We start from the raw sequence: 21,267 nt of genomic DNA on the forward strand, positions 1-21,267 counted from the left end.
TTTGACTCTACAAAAAAATAGTATCGTTGTATTATTAACAGCTATTCGTGTGTAGAGAGTTTTTTTTTTATATTAGTATGAAAATATAGATATTATAAATAAACATATGTAGGTTGGGTATTGGGCCACTGAATTAATAATGGGCCGAAACTCGTTATACAAAATTATGGAGCCCATTAAGGCCCATTAACGAAGCAATAGAGTTTAAGACCCAACGAAGAAAAACCCTAGCTCTCATCCACTCTCACTACATACTAGGATTTATACCTCATCTTGCCACAACCCCTCCTGCTGCCGCGCCTTCACCGCCAACCACCGTGTCGCCATGGTTCGTGTCGCTCCTTTTACTTTCACGTCAATGTATTATCGCGTATATGTATTTACGCAATAAAACTTGTATAACTGTTGGACTGCGATTGCTAATTCTGCACTTGTTTGGAGTGTAGGCTTCAGAGAAGAAGTTATCGAATCCTATGAGAGAGATCAAAGTGCAGAAGCTCGTTCTCAACATTTCAGTTGGTGAAAGTGGAGATCGTCTCACGAGAGCTGCTAAGGTACGTTGCATCGCCGCCATTATGGTCTAGCTCTCGTTCTGAATCGTTTTATCATTTTTTTTTAAATTTTTTTCCCTTTCCAATGTTTTGATTTTCTCCAGGTGTTGGAGCAACTCAGTGGCCAAACTCCTGTTTTCTCCAAGGGTAAATTTAAGAAAATCTATTTTGGACGTCTTGTTACTTTGATTTGTTTTGTAGTTAAAACAGGAGAAATGAAATTCTTGATGTTAAAGTTGGTTTTTCTGGTACTTAAGAATGCATATTGCACTCTATTTATCTATATATGTATATGTTAGTTTACAGTCATATCGTGAAAAGAACTGTTTAATACCGCTGTGTTGTTCTATTCCCTTCGATGTAATTCAATGATTCATTGGTTTACTGTTCTGTCATTCTTCAAATTATTTCATTATGCAAAGTACATCTTTCTTCTCTTTAAGCTCCAAACTGTTGAAATTGGACTTGACTTGGAAGATTATTGGGTTAAGTTGACCCCTTAGCTCCCTGGCTTTTGACCACTTTTTGTTCCAAATCAGATATTGAACCACTTTTTTGTAACTTTGTATCTTTATTATAAGGCTCTCGAAGCATATCATTGGAGAAATCAGAGTACAGTTCTCAAATATCTTTCAGAATTTTGAGTGGTGGGACTAATATGTAATTCACCAAGCTCGAAAAAACTGTTCAAGGCTCCGAGATAAGATTGGGGTTAAGCAATTTTTCTTGTACATGTCTCTCTCCAAATTACATTTATTCAAGAAATTTAGGTAATACATGAATATGTTGTTTTCATTCTTTGATTGTATCTTGTTGCGCCTACTAACTTAAATAGAGCAGAGTAGCGGTATGAACTATAAGTAAATATATCAAATTGATATGGTACTCTGTCATGGTTACAGCAAGATACACCGTGCGGTCTTTTGGGATCAGACGTAATGAAAAAATTGCTTGCTATGTCACGGTCAGAGGTGAAAAGGCGATGCAACTCCTTGAGAGTGGCTTGAAGGTCAAGGAATATGAACTGTTGAGACGGAATTTCAGTGAGACTGGCTGTTTTGGTTTTGGTATTCAGGAACACATTGATCTTGGAATCAAGTAAGCATATGTGTCCTGGCCTCAATTTTGTTTATTCCTTTTTTGTTATGCTGTACCTATTTTCCACACTTCTTATAATCCATATGTTTATTATACTTAGTATATAAATATCATGAATGTATGACCTATGGAAACTTACGGAAAAAACTTTACTTGGATAAGTATTTTAGTTATTGATTTTGTGCTAGGTGGTTCTAGCGAGCTAGACATTGTGTGCCTAATTCATGATTGACTTACGGAACTTTGTTATGGAGAAAAGTAGATGCTGTGGTTTCTAGGTTCAGGTTATAATCTGATGTATTGTTAAAATGCCTGTAAGGGTGAGATATTAGCCGCTCTTCATTTTGTCGCTTCTTATAATGTTATTATCTTCAAATGGATTGTTTACTACCGAAATTCCTTAGACTCATTTTCATTCAATATTTCTTTTCTAGGTATGACCCTTCAACTGGTATTTATGGTATGGACTTCTATGTTGTCTTGGAACGCCCTGGTTATCGTGTTGGCCGTCGTCGTAGGTGCAAGTCTCGTGTTGGAATCCAGCACAGGGTCACAAAGGAGGATGCAATGAAGTGGTTCCAGGTGAAATATGAAGGTGTTATCCTGAACAAGGCATCCAATATTGGGGCTTCTTAGGTTAAGACCAGTACTTGAAACGTTATTGTCGATGTGGGGTTCATTGTTTTTTGTCTTTCTGGTCAATAGGAGTTCTCAATAGACAAGCCCATCTTACTTCCATATTTTATAGTTATGTCGGGACTAATTTTGTTGTGCTTTTATTGGTTCAAATGGCTGATTGTCTCTGGTGTTAGGTATGTCTATGAATGTTTTACGAGTTTTCTTCTTCTAGATTAAAAGCCTCCAAATTCTGCGGTCAATTGAAGCTGGTTCATATAGTATCAGAGACATTTCTGTCCGGCAAATTAGTTGATCGTCAACGTCCATAAACAGAAGTAACTTGTTTAAATCTTTAGCTAATGAATTTCAGGAATTAGGAGAGACAAAGGAGCAGTGTGTTTCACAAGTACGATTAGGTTTTATTGTTGGACCAATTACGCGAGGAGCTAGTTTTCCTCTTGAGCTAAGCATACTTTTAATGCACCTTTACAAATAATTTCACATATCATGTGTATATATACAGTTCCCCTATCCTACTAGTAATATCGTTATTAATGTTGGATTTTCACTGAAATATTTTAATAAATTTATGAGGAAAGACAATCGGAATTATGATCATCCAATTTTAAAAAATTATCGGCCATACATTTTCTGAACTTCAGTTATCTGTTAAATTTTATGTCATATCAACTCTTCAATACGTAAATTTATTTTTTAATTCATTTATTCTTAATTTCAATATGTTTTTTTGATAATATTACGATTATAAATTATATTTTTTCTTCATTTCATATCATGATTCTTTTTTTTCTATATACTTGTGAGAACATAATGCAATGACAACTAGTTGAGAAAAATATTAATTTCAATCCCAAAATATAAGGTGGCTTGTAATATTCGTTTTATACTTTTTGAAATAGCCATATTAGTTCCACACTTTAGAAAAATATTGTAAAATTATTCCAACCGTTATATTTAATCTCACTCTTTAAAAAAATATTGCAAAGTTAGTTCCATATTTTAAAAAAATATTACAAAATCTCACTTCAAAAAATATGCAACGTTTGAGTCCAATTTATAATATTTTTTAAAATATAAAATTAATATTAACTATTTCATGAAATATAACAAATATTACGGACTATCATATACTTTGGAATCAAAATTTGCAATATTATCTTTTCTAACGTAAGTTATTTTGAATTTTCCTTTTCTTTGTTCATTTTCTTTGGGCTCTTTGCTTGTATTTCCACTGACCTACACTACCACCTCACATTCGTGAATGCACTCTCTACCATGTCGTCAGACATTTGGGAAAATCCAAATCCAACCGACATAATTTGTCAGCACCGGGAAGCGAGTTGCAAGGTTTTCCTACTCACAGCACTTGGTTCTACTAATCAAAATTGGTTAGTTTCATTCTGAACGCGCTATGGTGATTCTGTAATAACCTGGTCTTTTAGGGTTAATCATTATTTCAAAAATTGTTAATTTCATTTTAATCCTTTTTTCTAGAAACCACATTAGGAGTTTAATAATCGAGCAATTTCGGAACAAAAGCCCTCAAATCTAGTCATCCACGTGGACAATCCAATTCTACACGCTCGATTTGAAGCAAAGTGCTCGATGTCTATTTAATTCTGTTAGGGCTCCAACCACCTAACCTCAAATCTATTGCAGCGAATGATAAAATCCAACGGCGGTGTATCTGCCACGTGGGACGATTATTTTTACCTAAAATGCACAAATTCGCCCCTTTACCTCCATTTTTCCCCTCACACCAAACAAACCCTAAGCATTACCCTTTTCTCTCTCTAGAGGAAAAAAAGGGGGAAAGAAAAAAAGAAATAGTGAAAAGTTTTTCCCAAAAATAAAAAATAGGAAAAGGAACAGTGAATCAAATTAGGGCTTCAAATCAGAGCTCAATTTCTCTCTTTTCCCTTCCTTCCAGTTTCTCTCAAATTAAAACACTTCTCCTGCTCGATCTCCACTGCAATGACGTGGTCGCTATAAATTCTGTTAGAGGTATAGTTTGTGTATGTATATAATCGGAAGACATACTTGCATGTGTGATTTATGTGTGTAGGCGTTTGTTTTCCTACTTTTTGTTGATTTTTTGTTATTTGATCGGCTTTGTTTTGAGGAATCAGTGTCCTTTTGGTAAAATTGATGATAGTTTGGTTGGATTTTTTTATGGTTACTTGTTGTTTATGGTGTGGACTTGTGGTGGCAGATCTGGATGGGACATGAAAATAAGGGGGATTGTGTTGGGGTGATTGGATTGAGGATTTGTTGATGGAAAGTAGCACAAAGAAGTCTGGTGGTGTTGAAATTCCTAAGAGAAACCGTTGTTTGGATATTGAGAGCCTTTATGAATCGAGGGTTTCTAAACTGGGAGAGAGTAAGAAGAAAGTTTCTGGCCAAAAGGACCATGAAGATGTTAAGGAGAAGAAGAGGAAGAGTAGAAAGGAGGCCCCTTTGAGTTGTTTTGAACCTGATGCTAAGAAAAGTAGGAAGGAAGATGTAAATGGTGTGAAATCGAAGCTAGGTTTTGGTCAAAAATCAAGTGGAAGGAGTAAAGGGTTGCATGGCGTCTCGTTAACTTTGGGTGACACCGGAAATACTTTTAATATTCCAAAGCGTCCGCGAGGTTCACTGGGATGGAAAAAATTGGTGAGTGATCAAGTTTCTGCGTCGTTGAAACTTCCTAATTCTGTTGATGGTGGAGGAGCATTTAAAGATGAAGTTATTAAATCTGAGGATGAGGCTGGTGCCAGCAGTGAGGCTGGCCCCAGCGACCGATTGGTTCGGTTAGTTACCCTTTCCACCGATGATAATGGTGCTTTAAATTCAAAATCTGTGGGAAAATTCAGTGGTTCAAAGTCAAAATCAAGGCAGAAAGCAGATTCAAAATCCACTGTAAACTCTAGTAGTTCCAATGTGAAATTAAAGCGGAAGGCGGGAGATGAAGTTAAGGAATATAGAAATGGTCGATCAGGTTCAGTTCAACACACAGTGAAAGAATACAATGTAGTTGTAAATAATGGAGATATGTCGCCCAAAAAGCGGCAGATTAAGAGCAGGAAGAAAAAGGATTTAGTAGGTGGTGTAGATGGCAGCGAAGCCTCAATGAAAAAATCTGAGCCCTCTGTGGGTAGTTCAGTCTCGGGTAGTCTCTTCATTGACTTCCTAGAGGATGATGAGTATGATGAGGAGAACCTCGAACAGAATGCTGCAAGAATGCTCTCATCTCGATTTGATCCAAGCTGTACTGGTTTCTCAGCAATGAGAAAATCTTCAGTATCTCAGACTGCTGATGGATTCTCTTTTCAGGTTTCATCTGCTCGTGATACTTTGAGGCGACAGCCTCACTCATTGGGTGGGGAGTCTGCAGCTGCTTATGATAGGAGCAGAACTCTGAGACCCAGAAGAGAAGATAAAGGCAAGGGCATGTCTAGGAAACGCCGTCATTTCTATGAAATTCGTCCCAGAGACCTGGAACCATACTGGGTTTTGAACCGGAGAATTAAAATCTTCTGGCCACTGGATGAGAGTTGGTATTATGGCCTTGTGAATGACTATCACTCTGAAAGTAAGCTTCATCATATAAAGTATGATGATCGAGATGAGGAATGGGTCAATCTTCAAGAAGAGAAGTTCAAACTCTTGCTTCTCCCCAGTGAGTTTCCTGGCAAAACGAAATCTAGAAAAAGATCTACAAGGGGCAAAGATTTACACAAAGGACAAACAGTTCAACCGGCAGATGATGACAGCTGCACAGGGAACCATCTTGATTTGGAGCCCATAGCATCATGGCTAGCTAGTCAATCTCAACGCGTCAAATCTTCGAAAAGACAGAGGACTTCGCAACAGCACATGCCATTGGGCTCTTCCTTGTCATCTGAGAGAGCTGACAACTCGAATAGCGATGTGGCTGACTCAAAGATAACTAGAAATAAGTCAGATTATGAGTCTACATCAGTGGATAACATAGCTGCTCGTGGAACAGATGGTGAAACTCTGCAGGGAGCTGCCAGCAGCTCCCAACGTGTCAAACATGTGGTTTATGTCAGGAAGAAGTATCATAAGAGAAATGAAGGAGGTAGTTTTGTGTCTAAAGATATCAAAGCATGTGATATTACTCCACAGATAGTTAGTCCTCCTGACCCTGTTATGATTAGCTTTCCGACTAATAAGGAGGGCAAGTTTTATAATGGTTGTGTGGACTCTGAGCAATTGTGGTCTTTTGATGATAAAGGAAAATTAAGATTAAATGATGTGTTGTTGGAGTCTAAACAGTTCACATTCGAGATACGCCTACCTGTATTGCCATGTCTGGAGTTTTCACGTGGAACAGAGGTTTTGTGGCTGCTGCATGACATATTTATGCTTCAATATGGGGTGCTGGTGACTACCTCTGCGGCTGTTATACTAGAGATACTTTTGATCGACAGTAATCTTGGATTGAGATTTCTCCTATTTGAAGGCTGTTTGAAGCAGGCTGTAGCCTTTGTCTTCCTAATCTTGATTGGCTTCAGTGAATCTAATGAAAGCTGGGATGGCGACATGAAATTACCAGTGACCTCGATAAGGTTCCAACTTTCTAGTGTTCATGATCTAAGGAAGCAGCATGTATTTGCGTTTTACTGTTTCTCCAGACTACAAAATTCTAAGTGGCTTCACCTGGAGTCTAAGATTCTGCAGCACTGTCTTCTTGTTAAACAACTACCACTCTCGGAGTGCACATTTGACAACATAAAGGAACTTGAATGTTGGAGTATTCGGCAATGCAAACAACGTGCGGGTTTAAAACTCTCCTCCAGTGAGGTATACTCTTGCTTTTACTAGCACATTTGCTTCTTCCAATCTTGACATGAAGGTTTCAGAACTGAATTATTTATTTCCTCTGGGAATGTCCATATATATGGAGTATTTTACTTTCTAAAATAACAATTCGTTTTCTGAGATGTTCCTGAATTAATGATGTGGATCTCACCAACTCAACTATTAGTTATGGGGATAAAACTGTAAAAATTCCTAAATACCAGATCTCAACTCTCGTACTGACTATTCTGCCAATTCACAAGTGGACATCTATGTGTGGAGGGAGGGAGTATTTTAACATTTGATGTGTTTCTGCAAGGTCAGTGGAATCGGATTCATCCAGATGCTCCATTTTCTATTTTCTTCATTGTTTATAATCTTTATGTTTTCGGTGGTCGATAGAGAGAGGAACTTATTTTGTTTATTAACTAGTTATGTCATAGCTAGCGAGTGTAATTCGGTAATTTGATGATTCCCTTTAGTTTAGTGGCGATGATTGTCTTTCTTTATGTCGTGACCAGGGTTTCAAGAAGAAACTTGTTACTGGCATTTTGCCGATGAGTGCCCCCGGAGAAGCCTGTAATACAAGAATGAGTCAATCTGCTTTTACTCTGGCTGCAAAGCCTGGAAAAGTTCCTCAATTTGCTCTCTCATTTTGTGCTGCACCAACTTTCTTTCTCACTCTGCATCTCCAGTTACTCATGGAACATAGTTTTGCTTGGTTTAACCTCCAACATGAAGATGCATTATGCTCACTGGAAAATTCAGAAAATGGTGACCAACTAGTTGCAGAGTGCTCTCAACTTGAGGCCAGCTCAGTTGCTGTTCAAGATGTCCCAGCTGAACCTGAAATCAGAAAGATGGACGCAGAAGCTCTTACTTTCCAGGGTTTGAAAAGTTGTCAACAAGATTTGGGAATGGATATCATCTTGGCAAGCAATACTGTCGAGAACACCAACTCTTCTGAGGAACTCCAGAAGGGTAAATCAGACAATGATGGAACAGCATGTTGTTTGAAAGAATTCACTGAAATTACACCTGAAGTTATTGCTCAACCACACCAGTATGAGCCTATGAAGGAAGTGGACGAACAGATTGTTCTATCTGCACCAGTTTCTGTGACATCTGCAACATGCAATCCCAGGAGTGATTCCACATCTGGTGGTATGACTGTTGAGATTCCATCTCTTGAACATGTTAATGTGCATTTTGATGGAAAAAGTTGTATATCCAGACAGACATCTTGTGGGGTTTGGAATATACATGATGGCTTTGTTCATAACCCCAACCCTACTGGGTCCAGAAGTTCATTGCAACGCGGTAGAAGCAGCTCAATTTATTCTCCTCTTGGACATCACTCTCCTGTATGGCCTGATGGCAATCCGAACTTGGTGTCCAGTGGATTGAGTAATGGACCGAAGAAGCCACGCACTCAGGTTCAGTACACATTGCCTTTTGTAGGCTATGATTTCAGCGCGAAGCAAAAAATGCAGAACCTGAGATCTCTACCTTGCAAACGCATTAGGAGAGCTAGCCTGAAGAGGACATCTGATGGTTCTGTGAATAACCAGAAAAATTTGGAGTTGCTAACCTGTGTTGCAAATATTTTGGTCACCCATGGGGACAAAGGATGGAGAGAATGTGGGGCAAATATTGTCTTGGAACATGCTGATCATAATGAATGGAGATTAGCTGTCAAACTTTCTGGGGTTACAAAATACTCTTACAAAGTTAAACATATTTTGCAGCCTGGGTCAACCAACCGGTACTCCCATGCTATGATGTGGAAAGGGGGGAAGGACTGGGTATTGGAGTTTCCTGACCGGAACCAGTGGATACTGTTCAAGGAGATGCATGAGGAGTGCTACAATCGGAATATTCGTGCTGCTTCTGTGAAGAACATCCCCATCCCTGGAGTCCGTTTGGTTGAGGAAAACGATGATTATGGAGCTGAAGTCCCTTTTGTTCGAAATCCTGCAAGGTATATCCGACAGGTTCAAACTGATGTTGAAATGGCGATGGATCCCTCACGTATTTTATATGACATGGACAGCGATGATGAACAGTGGTTAATGTCAAAAAAGAACTCTACTGAGAAACATAAATATGATGAGATATCTGAGGAGGTTTTGGAAAAGGCGATAGACATTTTTGAAAAAGTTTCATATGCTAAGCTTCGCAATAACTTCACAGATGCAGAAATCGAAGAGCTTTTGACTGGAATTGGGTCCGCACAAGCTGCTAAAGTCATATACGAACACTGGGGACAGAAGAGGAAGAAATTTGGCATGCCCTTAATAAGACATTTGCAGGTACTAAGAGTTTGTCTTCGTTCAAAACTTTGTATTGTCCTCCTATGTGATAATATAAAATATAAAGTGGCTATGTTAGATAAATACATTTTATGTAATAGAGTCGAGCAAAATAATCTTTGCTTGTTTTATTGTGAAAGAACATGTTAGATATGTTGTAGTAGTGATATCTGAATCAGTATTTTGTTAATCAGAAGGAAAAGAAAGGAGATTTATAGTTGCTGAGCAATACTTCTTACTCTAGTATGAAGGCAACTATTAGAAAATGACATTTGTTTTTACTTTGTCAACCTAGCATCCTTACATCTATGTCGTTGCTGTATTTTATCTCAGCATTCTCATTCATTGTGAATGTATCATCTTCTTTATCTAAAACTGCTCGCATAGTATGATTGATTGCCATCACTGTCCTGTATACAGCCTCCTCTTTGGGAGAGGTATCAACAACGGCTGAAGGAGTGGGAGCGTACTGCTGCTCGAGGCAATTGTGCCTTTTCTGTTGGTAGTCAGGAGAAGGTTACTCCTCCTGAGAAACCACCCATGTTTGCTTTCTGCCTAAGACCAAGGGGCTTGGATGTTCCCAACAAGGGTTCAAAACAACGGTCTCACAGGAAATTTTCAGTTTCAGGGCCGCACCAATCTTCCACGGGGTATCAGGACAGTCTTCTTGTATTTGGTAGTGCCCAGTTTTTCCCTCTTCAACACAGTCTCACTTGTTTCATATTTGGAATATATGTATGTTCTTCTCTTTTATAAATCTGTTTTCTCTAGTCTCTTACCTACTATCATTCCACTGTGGCAGGGAGAAGATCAAATGGGAATGCTTTTGGAGATGAGAAAACGTTGTATGCAAGCAATATGCATGATCCTTCTGATGTTTCACCATCATTCCAGGCTTCATCAACAGTGTTCTCTCCACGAGATGCACATTTCTCATTGAGCACTAATGTCTCCGAGTGGAAAGGTAAACCAAAGGTGTACAAGAACAAGCCAAGGAAGCTTGGTTCTTACCATGCTTTTCACAGCCAACAGTTGATTTCCCACAACCAAAGGACAACAGGGAACAAAAATGGAGTTCAGCAGTGGAACATGGGTTTGCCTGAATTGCCCAGTCAGAGGCACTACTATTTTGGAGCACAATATGGGCAAGGGGTTGAGCAGTTGAATGGTTCAGATCTTCATGAGTTTCGTTTACGTGATGCATCGGGTGCTGCACAGAATGCACTTAACTTGGCTAAGCTCAAGAGAGAGAAGGCTCAAAGATTGCTCTACAGAGCAGATTTAGCAATCCACAAAGCTGTGGTTGCTCTAATGACTGCTGAGGCAATGAAAGATTCGGCTGAGAACTCAAATGGCATCAATTAGGTGATCAATAGCTTCCCATCAGCTGAGGGCATGTAGCTTCTGGAAGTCGAACATCTATGCAGACCCAGCTCTGTCTTTCTTGAGGAAGTGACCTCTATACTGGTCCAACAAATATAATATTAATTGCAACGTCATGGCTGTGCGGATTTTGGGGATGGATATTACTACTTCTGCTAGTATGATACAAAGTTCTCCTGCACACCACGTGTCATCATCAAGGCAGTTTTGGTTCATGTTGCAAGCTTTTCTGATACTTTTTCCCTCGAGTGAGCTTCTTCATTTTTTGCAGTTAAATGCAACACCTTTGGTTCTTGTGCCAGAAAGGGGTGTGGAATTTTGGTTGTCAACCTCTGTACATAATGTTCTTGCCTTCTATCTCTTTTTTTCTTTTCTTGGTACTAGTAAACCAAGTAACCTTAGTTTAGTGCTTGATACTGAAGGAGCTATTGGCCCAAATAATACTATACCTGTGTTTGAATCACATTATGAACTTGAGATAATCTTTGGTGCCGCAACCTTGTTGTATTAAGCAAACAACTACGTACAGAGTAATGGAGGAATTATATGCTGTAACTATTTTGTACAGAATTTGCCATGAGTGATGTTAGTTCAGATCCATTTCTGCACACGCCTCAGTCTGCTAAAGTATCAACCTTTCAGGATACTGTTCTTGTCATGGGTGCACGCGCTAGGCCATTGAAATGCTTCTCTCTAATTGCTCCGAAACCTTCTGAAACTCTTAACAAGTCGAAAATTTTGACTGTTTTGGTTGGTGCACTAGCTATTCCAGTGCTGCTTTACTCAAGTCCATCACAGGCTTCTCCAAGTCAGGGACTTTTGCATTTCTTGGTGTTTTCTTGTATGTCTTTCCTGAACAGGTAATGACCTTGAATGGCTTAATGGGGGCTTGAGTTATTGAGCTGGTGCACAACTACTTGTATGGGAAGCACCATCACACCATTATTCATCTATAATCTTCCCCTGTTTACATGGATTTCCAGCCTACTTCATACTGTGTTTGGCATATTTAGTTTACGGTTGATAATTTACTACCCGTTGTAGGAGAGACTTGCTGATTTAGCTTGACCTGTATTAGGTGGTTTGGCTGATATGTAGGGAACTTATCCATTGCAGCTCATCGCGCACAGAGTTACACTAATGGTGTGTGTGGGTGTCTCTGTGTTTTCCCTGGGTTTTTATGAAATTACAATGGAGTGTAGTTTTGGATTATTTGCTCGAAAATGCATGCAAATTTTCTGACTTGTGGTGGCTATTTGAATTTATTCACGAAGCCAAAATGTTATAATCTAATTTCAAACCCTTTCTTTTTTCATTTAAACTAGCAATTGTGTTAAAATAGAAATAACTTCGAACCAATTCAAATTAACTAATAAACAAACATTAGAAAACAAAGGATCGAACTAGAAACCTTGATTAGATTTCCTAAAATAAAATAATAAACAGAAAGAAATATGTTTTAACTTCTTATGAACAGTTAATTATTTATTTCAAAAAAGTTTATCCTTAAAAACAAATTTAAATTGCCAAAAAGAAAGTTCGACTAAATAAAATCTCTACAAATGACCAACAGCATTAACATCAATATTCTGTCCAACTGAAGTGGAAAAAGCGACATACTTCAGTTAGAAAATCACCACAAAACATTTTACGGTTGCTGTACCTTAATTTTGGCGTTCTTAGGTCTATTTCTTTTGATTTAAATAAGAAAGTAATAAGAACAGACCTACCGTCAAAACCGCCAACATTCCCTCCTCACCTCTCTGCCTCTGCATTAAAGCTCCCAAACGAGATATTTTCAAAGTTTTCATATTAGTTTTTCCTCTCTATACAATTCAAACCCATCATGCAAATCTATCTTTGAAGGTAAACACTACTCCCTCTAATCTAGCAAAGAATTTCAGGTGTGTTCGCCATTGATGTTTCCTGCATTTCTTTGCATGCAACAGTACATTTTCTCAAAGAAATCAAAGTGAAAAACATGATATATGTAAATATATATTACATTTATGCTTAGTAGGACTGCAGGGAAGCCCGTGTTTTTCTTGCATGTTTCGATTTGTTTATTTCTTTTAGAACCGATGTTGTTTAATGGTTTCACCAGCTTGAGTTTTGAATCTTTTGGCATTGAAACATGGATGACGTTGATTAGTTTCTCATCTCCCGTACAACTTGTTTAGAGGGTGAATTGGAATTAAGTAAGAAACAGAAAATGCCTCGACGCATGAAGGAGGAAGAGAGGATCGAAATGATCATTCGTGGGCTTCTGAGGCAACCGGAGAACAAGAGATGCATCAACTGCAACAGTTCGGTATGAGTTCAAGATTACTCTTTTGCATATTGAAAGAAATATATACATAGTACTTTTTCTCTTTTCACCGGTATTTCTAACTCATCTTCATAATTGTAGTTTCTGAATAAGACACAATACAGATAACTCCTGCGTGTAATGATTCTTAATTTGTTTAAAGCATGAAAGATTCTTGCATTTATTTCACTGAGGTATATAGTTCTTACACTTACATGGTAACATTGCCGATCAAGAAGTCTAATCTGTTTACCCTGTAATCAGGGGCCTCAGTATGTCTGCACAACTTTCTGGACGTTCGTCTGCACAAGTTGTAGTGGAGTGCAGTAAGTTTCATTCATGTTTTCGTGGTTGTGAATCAATTTTTTAATAATAGAATCGAGGCAAATATAGTGTTGAATGAGTTTGAAGTGTGAATGATAGTAACGATTGCTTACTGATCAATTTCCTGATGATTCCAGTCGGGAATTCACACATCGAGTTAAGTCAGTGTCAATGGCGAAATTCAATGAAGAAGAGATTACAGCTCTTCAAGCTGGTGGAAATGGGGTTAGAATCCACAGCCAAGATGATGTGCATCATGTTTTGTTTGAATAATAGATTGTATTAGCCAAACTTCTCAAAGTTATATATGATTTCACAGAGAGCAAGGGAAATTTACTTCAAAGCTTGGGATCCACAGCGTAACAATCTTCCCGACAACAGGTAAATGTTCTTGGAGTACCGCATGATGTATCATCTTAATGGAAAGAGGTGATTGATGTTATTATATTCTTTGGTTCAGTAATCTTCAAAGGCTTCGAGAATTTGTCAAACATGTCTACGTAGATCGGAAGTATGCTGGTGAAAATAGTTCTAACAGGCTACCGATGGTTAAGTTGGTATGCCTCTTGCTCATGTACATATAGATGCAACCATGCATTTTTAGCTTAAACTCGGAGTTGTGTAAACTCGCTGAACATATTCTGTAGGATTCAAGGGACAAGACCTTGCAGCGGCATTCTTCTGAAAAACTGAGTCGGGGTATAAGGGACAACTTTTTCGAGAGGTCTTCTTTCGAAAGAACTAGTAAGAGTGGAAGAGATGAGGTCCACGACCATAGTTCATTTGAGAAATCTAGCCCATCTAAAGGGAACCATGAGTTGAATATAAAAGATATTTTTGAGGAAAGAAGTCCTCGACACAAACAAGAAAACATGAGATCTAGTGGCCCCAAGAGCCGTTCTACTCGTTTTGAGATAGTCGACGACAGGTTCCGAGAAGAAGGAGGTGTGAAGCGCTATGAGAGGCACTCAAGGAAAGACTCTGGAGGTGGGAGCAGGTCACCTGGATCTCAGAGGAGTCGAGCAACGAGTCTCCCGGAAATACGCCCCGTCTCAGATATTTTTGGTGAGAAACCTCCACCTTTAACAATTAGTGGACCTCCAGGAGCTACTAATCAAAAGGATGCTGAGGGTTCTGCCAGAGGGCAGGTGAGTTCATTTACTAATCCATATGTTCAATAGGTATCTTGAATTTCATGATGTTCTGAAATTTCTGTAAATTTAGAGGTAGAAAACATTATGTTCTTCCTATATTTGTCATAGCAGAAGGCAGCCAATGCTACTATTCCAGGGCGACCTGGTGGGGAGGAAAAGCAAAATGAGACAGTAAATTCTAGTAGCTTGATTGATTTTGATGCCCAGCCTGAGTCTACTAATCAATGCGCAGAACCTCAGGCACAGATAATGGCTGCAAAAAGTGCTAGTGGAAGCAGCCCTGTTGCATCTTCCACAACTCCAGTGGCTGCAAATACTCTTAATATGACTTCAGTGGAATCTTTGTTATTTGACTGGTCAGATGCGCCGTCAGCTGATGCAACTGCAGCTCAATTGAGCAGTTCTAGCGCTGCTGATAGTGGGCCGGCAAAGGCTACTGAAGTTTCTAATGGTGTTGGATCTCTTGCAGTCACTAACATGAAGCATGATGAAACACTGCATGGTGATAACAGAGATCATACTGTGTCAATGTCTCAGATCAATCAGCTGCCCTCTAAGGAGCAATACCACAATTTTGCGGCTCCTCCTGGGAATGCTATCTCGGGTGCTCAACCAAGTGCCAAATCTGTTGAATCTTTGTACAATCAGGTGAGGAGATCAGTAAAGCTTTCTCCAAGTGACAAAACTTTTCTACACTTTACAATTTGGCCTTAGAAGAAGTTTGTGATTTTCATTGTGCTTAACTGCAGCAGTTAAACAAATTACCTGCATCAAATTGTCTAGCACCAGTTCAAACTGTTGAACTTGAGAAATCATCAAAGGCTGCTGATACAGGAGAAGGGTCACCAACTAAAGGGAGAAAGGAACTTCCACAGGTAGTCTGGCCTACTCGTTTTACTTCCAAACTTTATGAAATTTTCTCCAAGATACTTTTACAAGTATGTGTATTCTGTTTTGCAGGACCTTTTCAGTTCAAATTTCACAGCATTCTCTCCAGCAGTTGCTGGTTGGCAGATGCATCAACCTCATGGGGCAGGATATGCCATGCAATTCAATAATCCCAGAATGGTATGTGACGTATCAAAGAAATTTCATTGTTTGATAGCTCTAAAAACCTAAAAATATTCAGTGATGACAACAAGTTAAACAATGGGTCTCCCATTTTACAGTCTGTAGCTGCTTTTCCGATTTCCACAAACCCAAGTAATCCTTTTGATGTTGGTGATGGAAGATTCCAAGTTCAAACAGCAATGGTAAGCACAGATAATCCTTTCGTTTTCCCAACTTAATTAATGATCTGAAGCCTATTGTAGTTCTATATTTCATCAAAATTATAATAACATCTTATGCAACTTATCAGTTATTTCCATTTTGATCTTTATCACTGAACGAAAATTCATTAACTATGTTTCTTTTGAGCAACTAACTTCACCATCTTATTTCTGGTAAAGAACAGCCTTTTTGCAACCAAACACTTATCTGATTTCTATTCTTCATCTGTTCTTGTCTTTGTTTTTCATTTAGTTTCCTTCAATGTCATCGCTGCAAGGGGCTCTGCCCAACATGGCCGCTTCAAAAGCTTTAGAGTCTCAGTCATCACCTTATGCAGCTGCGTTGTCTTCTCATGCATCCCCATACGGCGTGGACTTGCCTCAAGGTAAAAGAAACAAAAGCACTTTTTTTCTCAGCACTTTGAAATTCATATATAATTTCCATGTATTAACGCAAACTCTTTTGTATGCTTGTCGATTGTATAGTTCCTGGAGCTTACATGGGGCAGCTACCCAGTAACATCCCACTTACCAGGTAACGTTGTATTTGGTTTCTCAATAAGTTGATTGCTTTAAATTCTTGCATATTTTTCCTCTATGCATATATGGATTTTCTGAGTATTGTATCCTATATACAAGATTAAGCAAATAAACATTTACTGTTTCTTTCTTGATTAATTTACTATCTGCCGTTATACTCTTCCCTTGCAGGCCACAAGGAGTTGCTAACATTGGCCAATCCGAAGATGCATTTGCATCCCTTAACCCCATTCAGCAAGCAAGTGGAAAAGACACTTCGCCTGCGGGACCTAATTCTTTGTTATCACGAGGAAATCCATTTGGATAATGGCTAAGCGGTTGAGCACTGAGAACAAGCACTATGTGTGAAGTTAAAACTTTCATTTTCCATGCAAAAAAAGGCTAGAAACAACAAAAAGTTTGTGAAGGATTAGAGATACATGTGATTAGGGAAAGTTTACACTATGGAGTCATGGTGTGAATTTTTGGAAGTTAAGGTGAAAAAGGGTTGTATATATGCTCTATGTGATAGGTTATACGTATGAGGTTTTTCCTTACTTTGTGTGATGTCTCTGATTCACTCTCTATATTAGTATTGCTCTTATAAAATTCACTGTCAGCTAGAGATTGTAACGCGGGATAGCTGTTCTGTGGTCGATAGACAAAAATGTAAATTGTAGAATACAGTTGTACCCATGATCAAGAAGTCTTGTATTTTTCAGCACTCTTTTATGCTGAAACTTGCATGGTTGTCTCTTCGTTTTTTGGTAGAAAGAACAATTTACTTAAACTTTCTTTTGTCTGGAAAAGGGAACTCAACAATCCCTGAATTAAATGCAAATCCATCTTTATCTGTTTATTTATGATTTCCTGTCAACTTATTACATGTAGTGTGAAAGCAAGCGACTTTCGGTCTTATAGCTTTTACCATAAGCCTTTGCTGAACTAAGATTGCATAAATGATCTCATGTTTTTGGACAGATATATGCAATAGAAGGTGCCGTTTCTGTAACCACATAATAAATGTGGTTAATCTCTTCACCTATATACCTACAGCCCTCCATTTCAAGTACTCAATTGTTAGAAGCAGGTACTTTTTTCTGTGGAGAGTAAGTGAGCAGGGTGGTTATGGCGAGGAAGACCGGTGCTGGAGGAGGCCGCGTGGTGGCTGTTATGGTGGCTGTGGTGGTGTTGGCAATTAGCGTGAATGCACAATTATATACCTGCTGGGGAGGATGTTACAATGTATGCTTTCTGAGGAGTAACGGAACAAGTCCGGTGGGGTTGCCATGCTATTATCCGTGTCTCAGTAGCTGCAACCGTGGTTCCGCTTCTGATTCTCAGTTCTATTGTCAGATTGGATGCTCTTTGGAACGATGTGATCCAGTTAGCAATGGTAATTCAACACTCTCTGTCTCTGTCTCTGTCTCTGTCTCTCTCTCTCTCTCTCACACACACACACACACAGACACACAAAGTTAATAGTTTTGGCATGTTTTCCTTTGCTTTTCTGGCATTTTCTTTTCTGCCCTGGCAGATGGTGCAAGATTGGAGAATTGCCTTGGCAGTTGCACCAAACTCTGCAAGTCTTAAAGAAGTTGGTGCATGAACTGAATAACAATTTCTTCAAGATTTAGAGTAGTTTCTTGCCAATGATGAAAGGATCTGATAACTTGGATCTGCTTTATGTAAGGAATATAGTTCTTGAGATTTCATTTCAGCAGTTGATGCCTCCTGTGCGTTTCCTTGTACTGTTTCTTTCTCTACGTGCCTTTACTTGTCAAGAAAAGCAAAGGGAATTTGCAGCAATATCAATGAATCTGACCGCCAAATCCATGCAAGATTACAAATTTTCATGCTGTACAATTTCTCCACTGTTCTTGAAGGAAAGCAACAGAAGGATTAACAATTAGATACAATGACATTACACAAAAGCAGAGAATAGCAAGAAACAACATCACAGAAACAGATTACAGAAGAATGAAAGATTACAAACTTCTTGGTTGAAATTGAATAGTAAAAGAGACAAAATCCTTGGGCAAAGTTTTTATGAGTTTTGAGCAAACCAAAATGAGGAAAGAGACTGGTCGTCTCCCAGAGTCCTTAGCCTGAGAAGCAAATGCACAACAATCCCACACAGAAATCCAAGTGCAGCACTTGAGCCAACCAGTGAAACTGCAGTACAGATAAGCATCACAAAAGACTCCTCCTTAGAGTTCATATCCCTCGAACACATGGCTAGCTCAATCCCAGCAAACAAGAGCAGAACCCCCAAAACCCCAACCGGAAACTGATCCAAGATCTTCACAAATGAGCTGCCTAAAACCAAGCCCAAAACTAACTTAGCCACGCCAAGCAATGCCACGCATGCCCCTGTCCTGCCGCCAAATTTGTACTGCCCTGCTAGCCCTCCGGCCCCATGGCAGCACGGCATTGCACCAAACCAGCAGCCGATGAGATTCATCATCCCAACGGTGATCGAAACAGACGTTGCTGAGACATCCTTGTCTGGGAAAAGATCGGTCGATAACTTACAAACAGCAATGACAGAGTTCAAAATGGACAAAGGGAGTTGTGGGATTGTTCCCTTGATGAATCCTTCCTTCCATGCATGCTTGGAAATCTTGATAACATCTATAGAAGACGGCCCGAACTTAAACCCTTTGAAGGCTTTAGGCCCTCTTATAATAGCCAAAACAACACCTAAAAAGAAGATTATAACTGCTGAAGGAAGAGAAGCAATGAGTTTCCTCAACTTCCTCCTTCTAGTAGTAGGACTAGCCCTTCCAACTGAATCATCTGCCTCACAAGCAGTCTCTCTGTCATCGTTGTTGTCTCCTGAACCATTCACAATTATGATGAAACAAGCACAAGTAAGAGCCAAAAGCAGTCCATCCAGCCCCAGCCAATGCCTATCCCCCGCAGACTTGGACTTACCAAAATTCTGCACATTTCTGATGTACTTAACAGCAGTCATGGCAAACGACAAGCCCTGTGCTAGCTGAATTCCCCTCACAACCGATATTGGTATCAGCCTATACACAAGCTGCATCAATCCTGTGACACCTAACAGGAACAAGATTCCGGCGGTGCAGATTCCAGCCGCCATGACCTCCGGAATGCCAAAGCTGGGATTGGAAATAGCTTCTGCTGCAATTGACTTCATCGGCTGAACCGGCATTGGAACTCCATAGATTGCACCAGTCACAAAATTGTAAATGCCGGTGAAAATCAAGGTAGTGCCAAGATCAAGATTCTTGGCCAGAGTCAAGGCCAAAACTATAGGAATGTAGGTGCCTAAGTCCCCCATTGCACCATTGAGTTCAGCCCATTTAGACCTGAAAACCAAGTTCTGCTTCACTTTCTGTACAACATGCAATGGAGTGGGAATGGAGCTCCGGTGGCCGGTTTCGGGATCCGGGTTCTGTTCCATTGATGAGAAACAATGTGGAAGAACCTCTACGTCCTAAGTATATAAAGGAAATTAAGGTCAACAAAAAAACTAAGTATAAAGTGTCCCTACAATGAATGAGGAGCCGTTACGGAAAATAGAGAAGTTGCTGCCGCTGAATGTGGCTTTTAGGCATCTATCTATCTATCTCTCTTTCCTGTCTGCCTCACTGCATCTGCATGGCATTTATTCTTCTGCTTCCACTTTCAACGATCCACACTCCTTCTCAATTATCATTTATTTTGAGGGTAAATTACAATCAACTTTTTTGATATTGACATAATTACAAATATTTGTTGTTTTAAAAACTAGTCCAATTTGTTCGTTTTCGTTAGATTATTATGGTGAAATTGACAAAAATGCCTCGTAAATTATGAATTATAATTTTCACTTATTTTTAAATTTTTTTCTTAAAGTTGTCTATGGATCATTGGACAAATTTTTATAATATTTTTTACAACCTTTTTTTTTAAAATAAATAATACAACAAGAGTAAAGTTGATAATTCCAAACCTCTATCCAAGAACTACATAATTTCATCAAATATTTTAGGTGTATTAGTAATTTTTTAAATAACATAGGAGTATTCGTAATTATAACAATTTTCAAGGGAGCTCGTTGTAATTTACTCTTATTTTTGTCATATAATTTGTACTCTCTTTCAAGTAGAATGATTGTATGGATCACAAAAAAAAAATTGGTTTTTTCCTGCATTACAAGTCACTACAACTTAAAAATCATAATAAATTAGTACAATTTACGACGGCCCAACAAAACTAATATCAAAATTTAAATTTTAACAATGGTGAATTAACATTGACTACGATTTTAGTTATGGTCGAAATATTTAACACAGTTTTTAATTATAATTAATATTTTGAACCCTCGTTAAAAAAAACGACGAATAATTATTAATACAAAATAATGATTAATTTGTATTCAGGACGATTTATTTGAGTAGAGATGTGAAGGTGAAAATTTTGTATACGCATCTACTTCCACTGGTAACGCCAAATATTAGTTCAGAAATAGAGCAAAATGAAATGTCAACACACGTGAAAATGATATGCATTGCATTTAGATTACTTATTAGGGAATTTTGGATGATGCCTTTGGAATTTAATGTCTATCTGTTTGATTTGGTCTCTCAATGTGTGAATAAAGTCAACTTCCTTGGAACACTTTATTATTATATATATTAATATAAAAAAAGATATTTATTATTTTTAAACGGCAATTTGTGATAATACTATACCGAATAGTTTGTTGTGTCGATGATACTCTTACGTTGATTTTTTTTTTTTTTTTTTAAAATATAATGTATTGGTTTATATGTTTCTTGAGATGGTTTTTCTGTATTATTTTTTTTTAATGTGATGTGCTGATCTTTATATTTTTATTCTTATTTATAATATTTTTTAAAATATTAAAAATTATCTATTATATATAAATAG

At 38.4% G+C, this 21,267-nt stretch overlaps 4 protein-coding genes across 4 annotated transcripts; 3 read left to right on the plus strand and 1 right to left on the minus strand.

Annotated features, from left to right (window-relative positions):
- The first annotated feature begins 204 nt into the window (after positions 1–204).
- LOC105164794 (large ribosomal subunit protein uL5) lies at positions 205–2,464 on the plus strand. Its single transcript, XM_011083566.3, has 5 exons — positions 205–328; positions 447–554; positions 656–698; positions 1,454–1,649; positions 2,084–2,464. The coding sequence occupies exons 1-5, from the start codon at positions 326–328 to the stop codon at positions 2,283–2,285; spliced, it is 552 nt and encodes a 183-aa protein (XP_011081868.1). The 5' UTR covers positions 205–325; the 3' UTR covers positions 2,286–2,464.
- Positions 2,465–4,032: 1,568 nt separating this feature from the next.
- LOC105164793 (Enhancer of polycomb-like transcription factor protein) lies at positions 4,033–11,341 on the plus strand. The gene is made up of 5 exons (XM_011083565.3): positions 4,033–4,292; positions 4,501–7,094; positions 7,613–9,403; positions 9,824–10,079; positions 10,206–11,341. Exons 2-5 carry the CDS (start codon positions 4,563–4,565, stop codon positions 10,766–10,768), a joined length of 5,142 nt encoding a protein of 1,713 aa, XP_011081867.1. The 5' UTR covers positions 4,033–4,292; positions 4,501–4,562; the 3' UTR covers positions 10,769–11,341.
- Positions 11,342–12,532: 1,191 nt separating this feature from the next.
- On the plus strand, positions 12,533–17,493 carry LOC105164792 (uncharacterized). The gene is made up of 14 exons (XM_020694267.2): positions 12,533–12,652; positions 12,967–13,097; positions 13,359–13,420; positions 13,556–13,643; positions 13,738–13,799; positions 13,879–13,975; positions 14,066–14,566; positions 14,684–15,220; positions 15,322–15,447; positions 15,533–15,640; positions 15,742–15,825; positions 16,097–16,229; positions 16,330–16,378; positions 16,555–17,493. The coding sequence occupies exons 2-14, from the start codon at positions 12,999–13,001 to the stop codon at positions 16,688–16,690; spliced, it is 2,082 nt and encodes a 693-aa protein (XP_020549926.1). The 5' UTR covers positions 12,533–12,652; positions 12,967–12,998; the 3' UTR covers positions 16,691–17,493.
- A 746-nt stretch (positions 17,494–18,239) lies between these two features.
- MOT1 (molybdate transporter 1) lies at positions 18,240–19,831 on the minus strand. The gene has a single exon (XM_011083563.3). The coding sequence runs from the start codon at positions 19,793–19,795 to the stop codon at positions 18,410–18,412; it is 1,386 nt and encodes a 461-aa protein (XP_011081865.1). The 5' UTR covers positions 19,796–19,831; the 3' UTR covers positions 18,240–18,409.
- Positions 19,832–21,267: the final 1,436 nt, after the last annotated feature.

The sequence above is a fragment of the Sesamum indicum genome, linkage group LG6, assembly GCF_026168435.1.
Source record: "Sesamum indicum cultivar Baizhima isolate 11 linkage group LG6, ASM2616843v1, whole genome shotgun sequence".
Taxonomy (NCBI): domain Eukaryota; kingdom Viridiplantae; phylum Streptophyta; class Magnoliopsida; order Lamiales; family Pedaliaceae; genus Sesamum; species Sesamum indicum.

Excerpts from the sequence above, each read along its gene's own strand:
- LOC105164794 (XM_011083566.3), top strand. Across the intron at positions 555-655 it reads GTCTCACGAGAGCTGCTAAG|GTGTTGGAGCAACTCAGTGG; the intron begins GTACGTTGCATC and ends GATTTTCTCCAG. Across the intron at positions 699-1,453 it reads AACTCCTGTTTTCTCCAAGG|CAAGATACACCGTGCGGTCT; the intron begins GTAAATTTAAGA and ends TCATGGTTACAG.
- LOC105164793 (XM_011083565.3), top strand. The coding sequence starts at position 4,563 with ATGGAAAGTAGCACAAAGAAGTCTGGTGGTGTTGAAATTCCTAAGAGA. Across the intron at positions 9,404-9,823 it reads CCTTAATAAGACATTTGCAG|CCTCCTCTTTGGGAGAGGTA; the intron begins GTACTAAGAGTT and ends TCCTGTATACAG. Across the intron at positions 10,080-10,205 it reads GGACAGTCTTCTTGTATTTG|GGAGAAGATCAAATGGGAAT; the intron begins GTAGTGCCCAGT and ends CCACTGTGGCAG.
- LOC105164792 (XM_020694267.2), top strand. The coding sequence starts at position 12,999 with ATGCCTCGACGCATGAAGGAGGAAGAGAGGATCGAAATGATCATTCGT. Across the intron at positions 13,800-13,878 it reads AACAATCTTCCCGACAACAG|TAATCTTCAAAGGCTTCGAG; the intron begins GTAAATGTTCTT and ends TCTTTGGTTCAG. Across the intron at positions 15,641-15,741 it reads AATTCAATAATCCCAGAATG|TCTGTAGCTGCTTTTCCGAT; the intron begins GTATGTGACGTA and ends CCCATTTTACAG.
- MOT1 (XM_011083563.3), bottom strand. The coding sequence starts at position 19,795 with ATGGAACAGAACCCGGATCCCGAAACCGGCCACCGGAGCTCCATTCCC.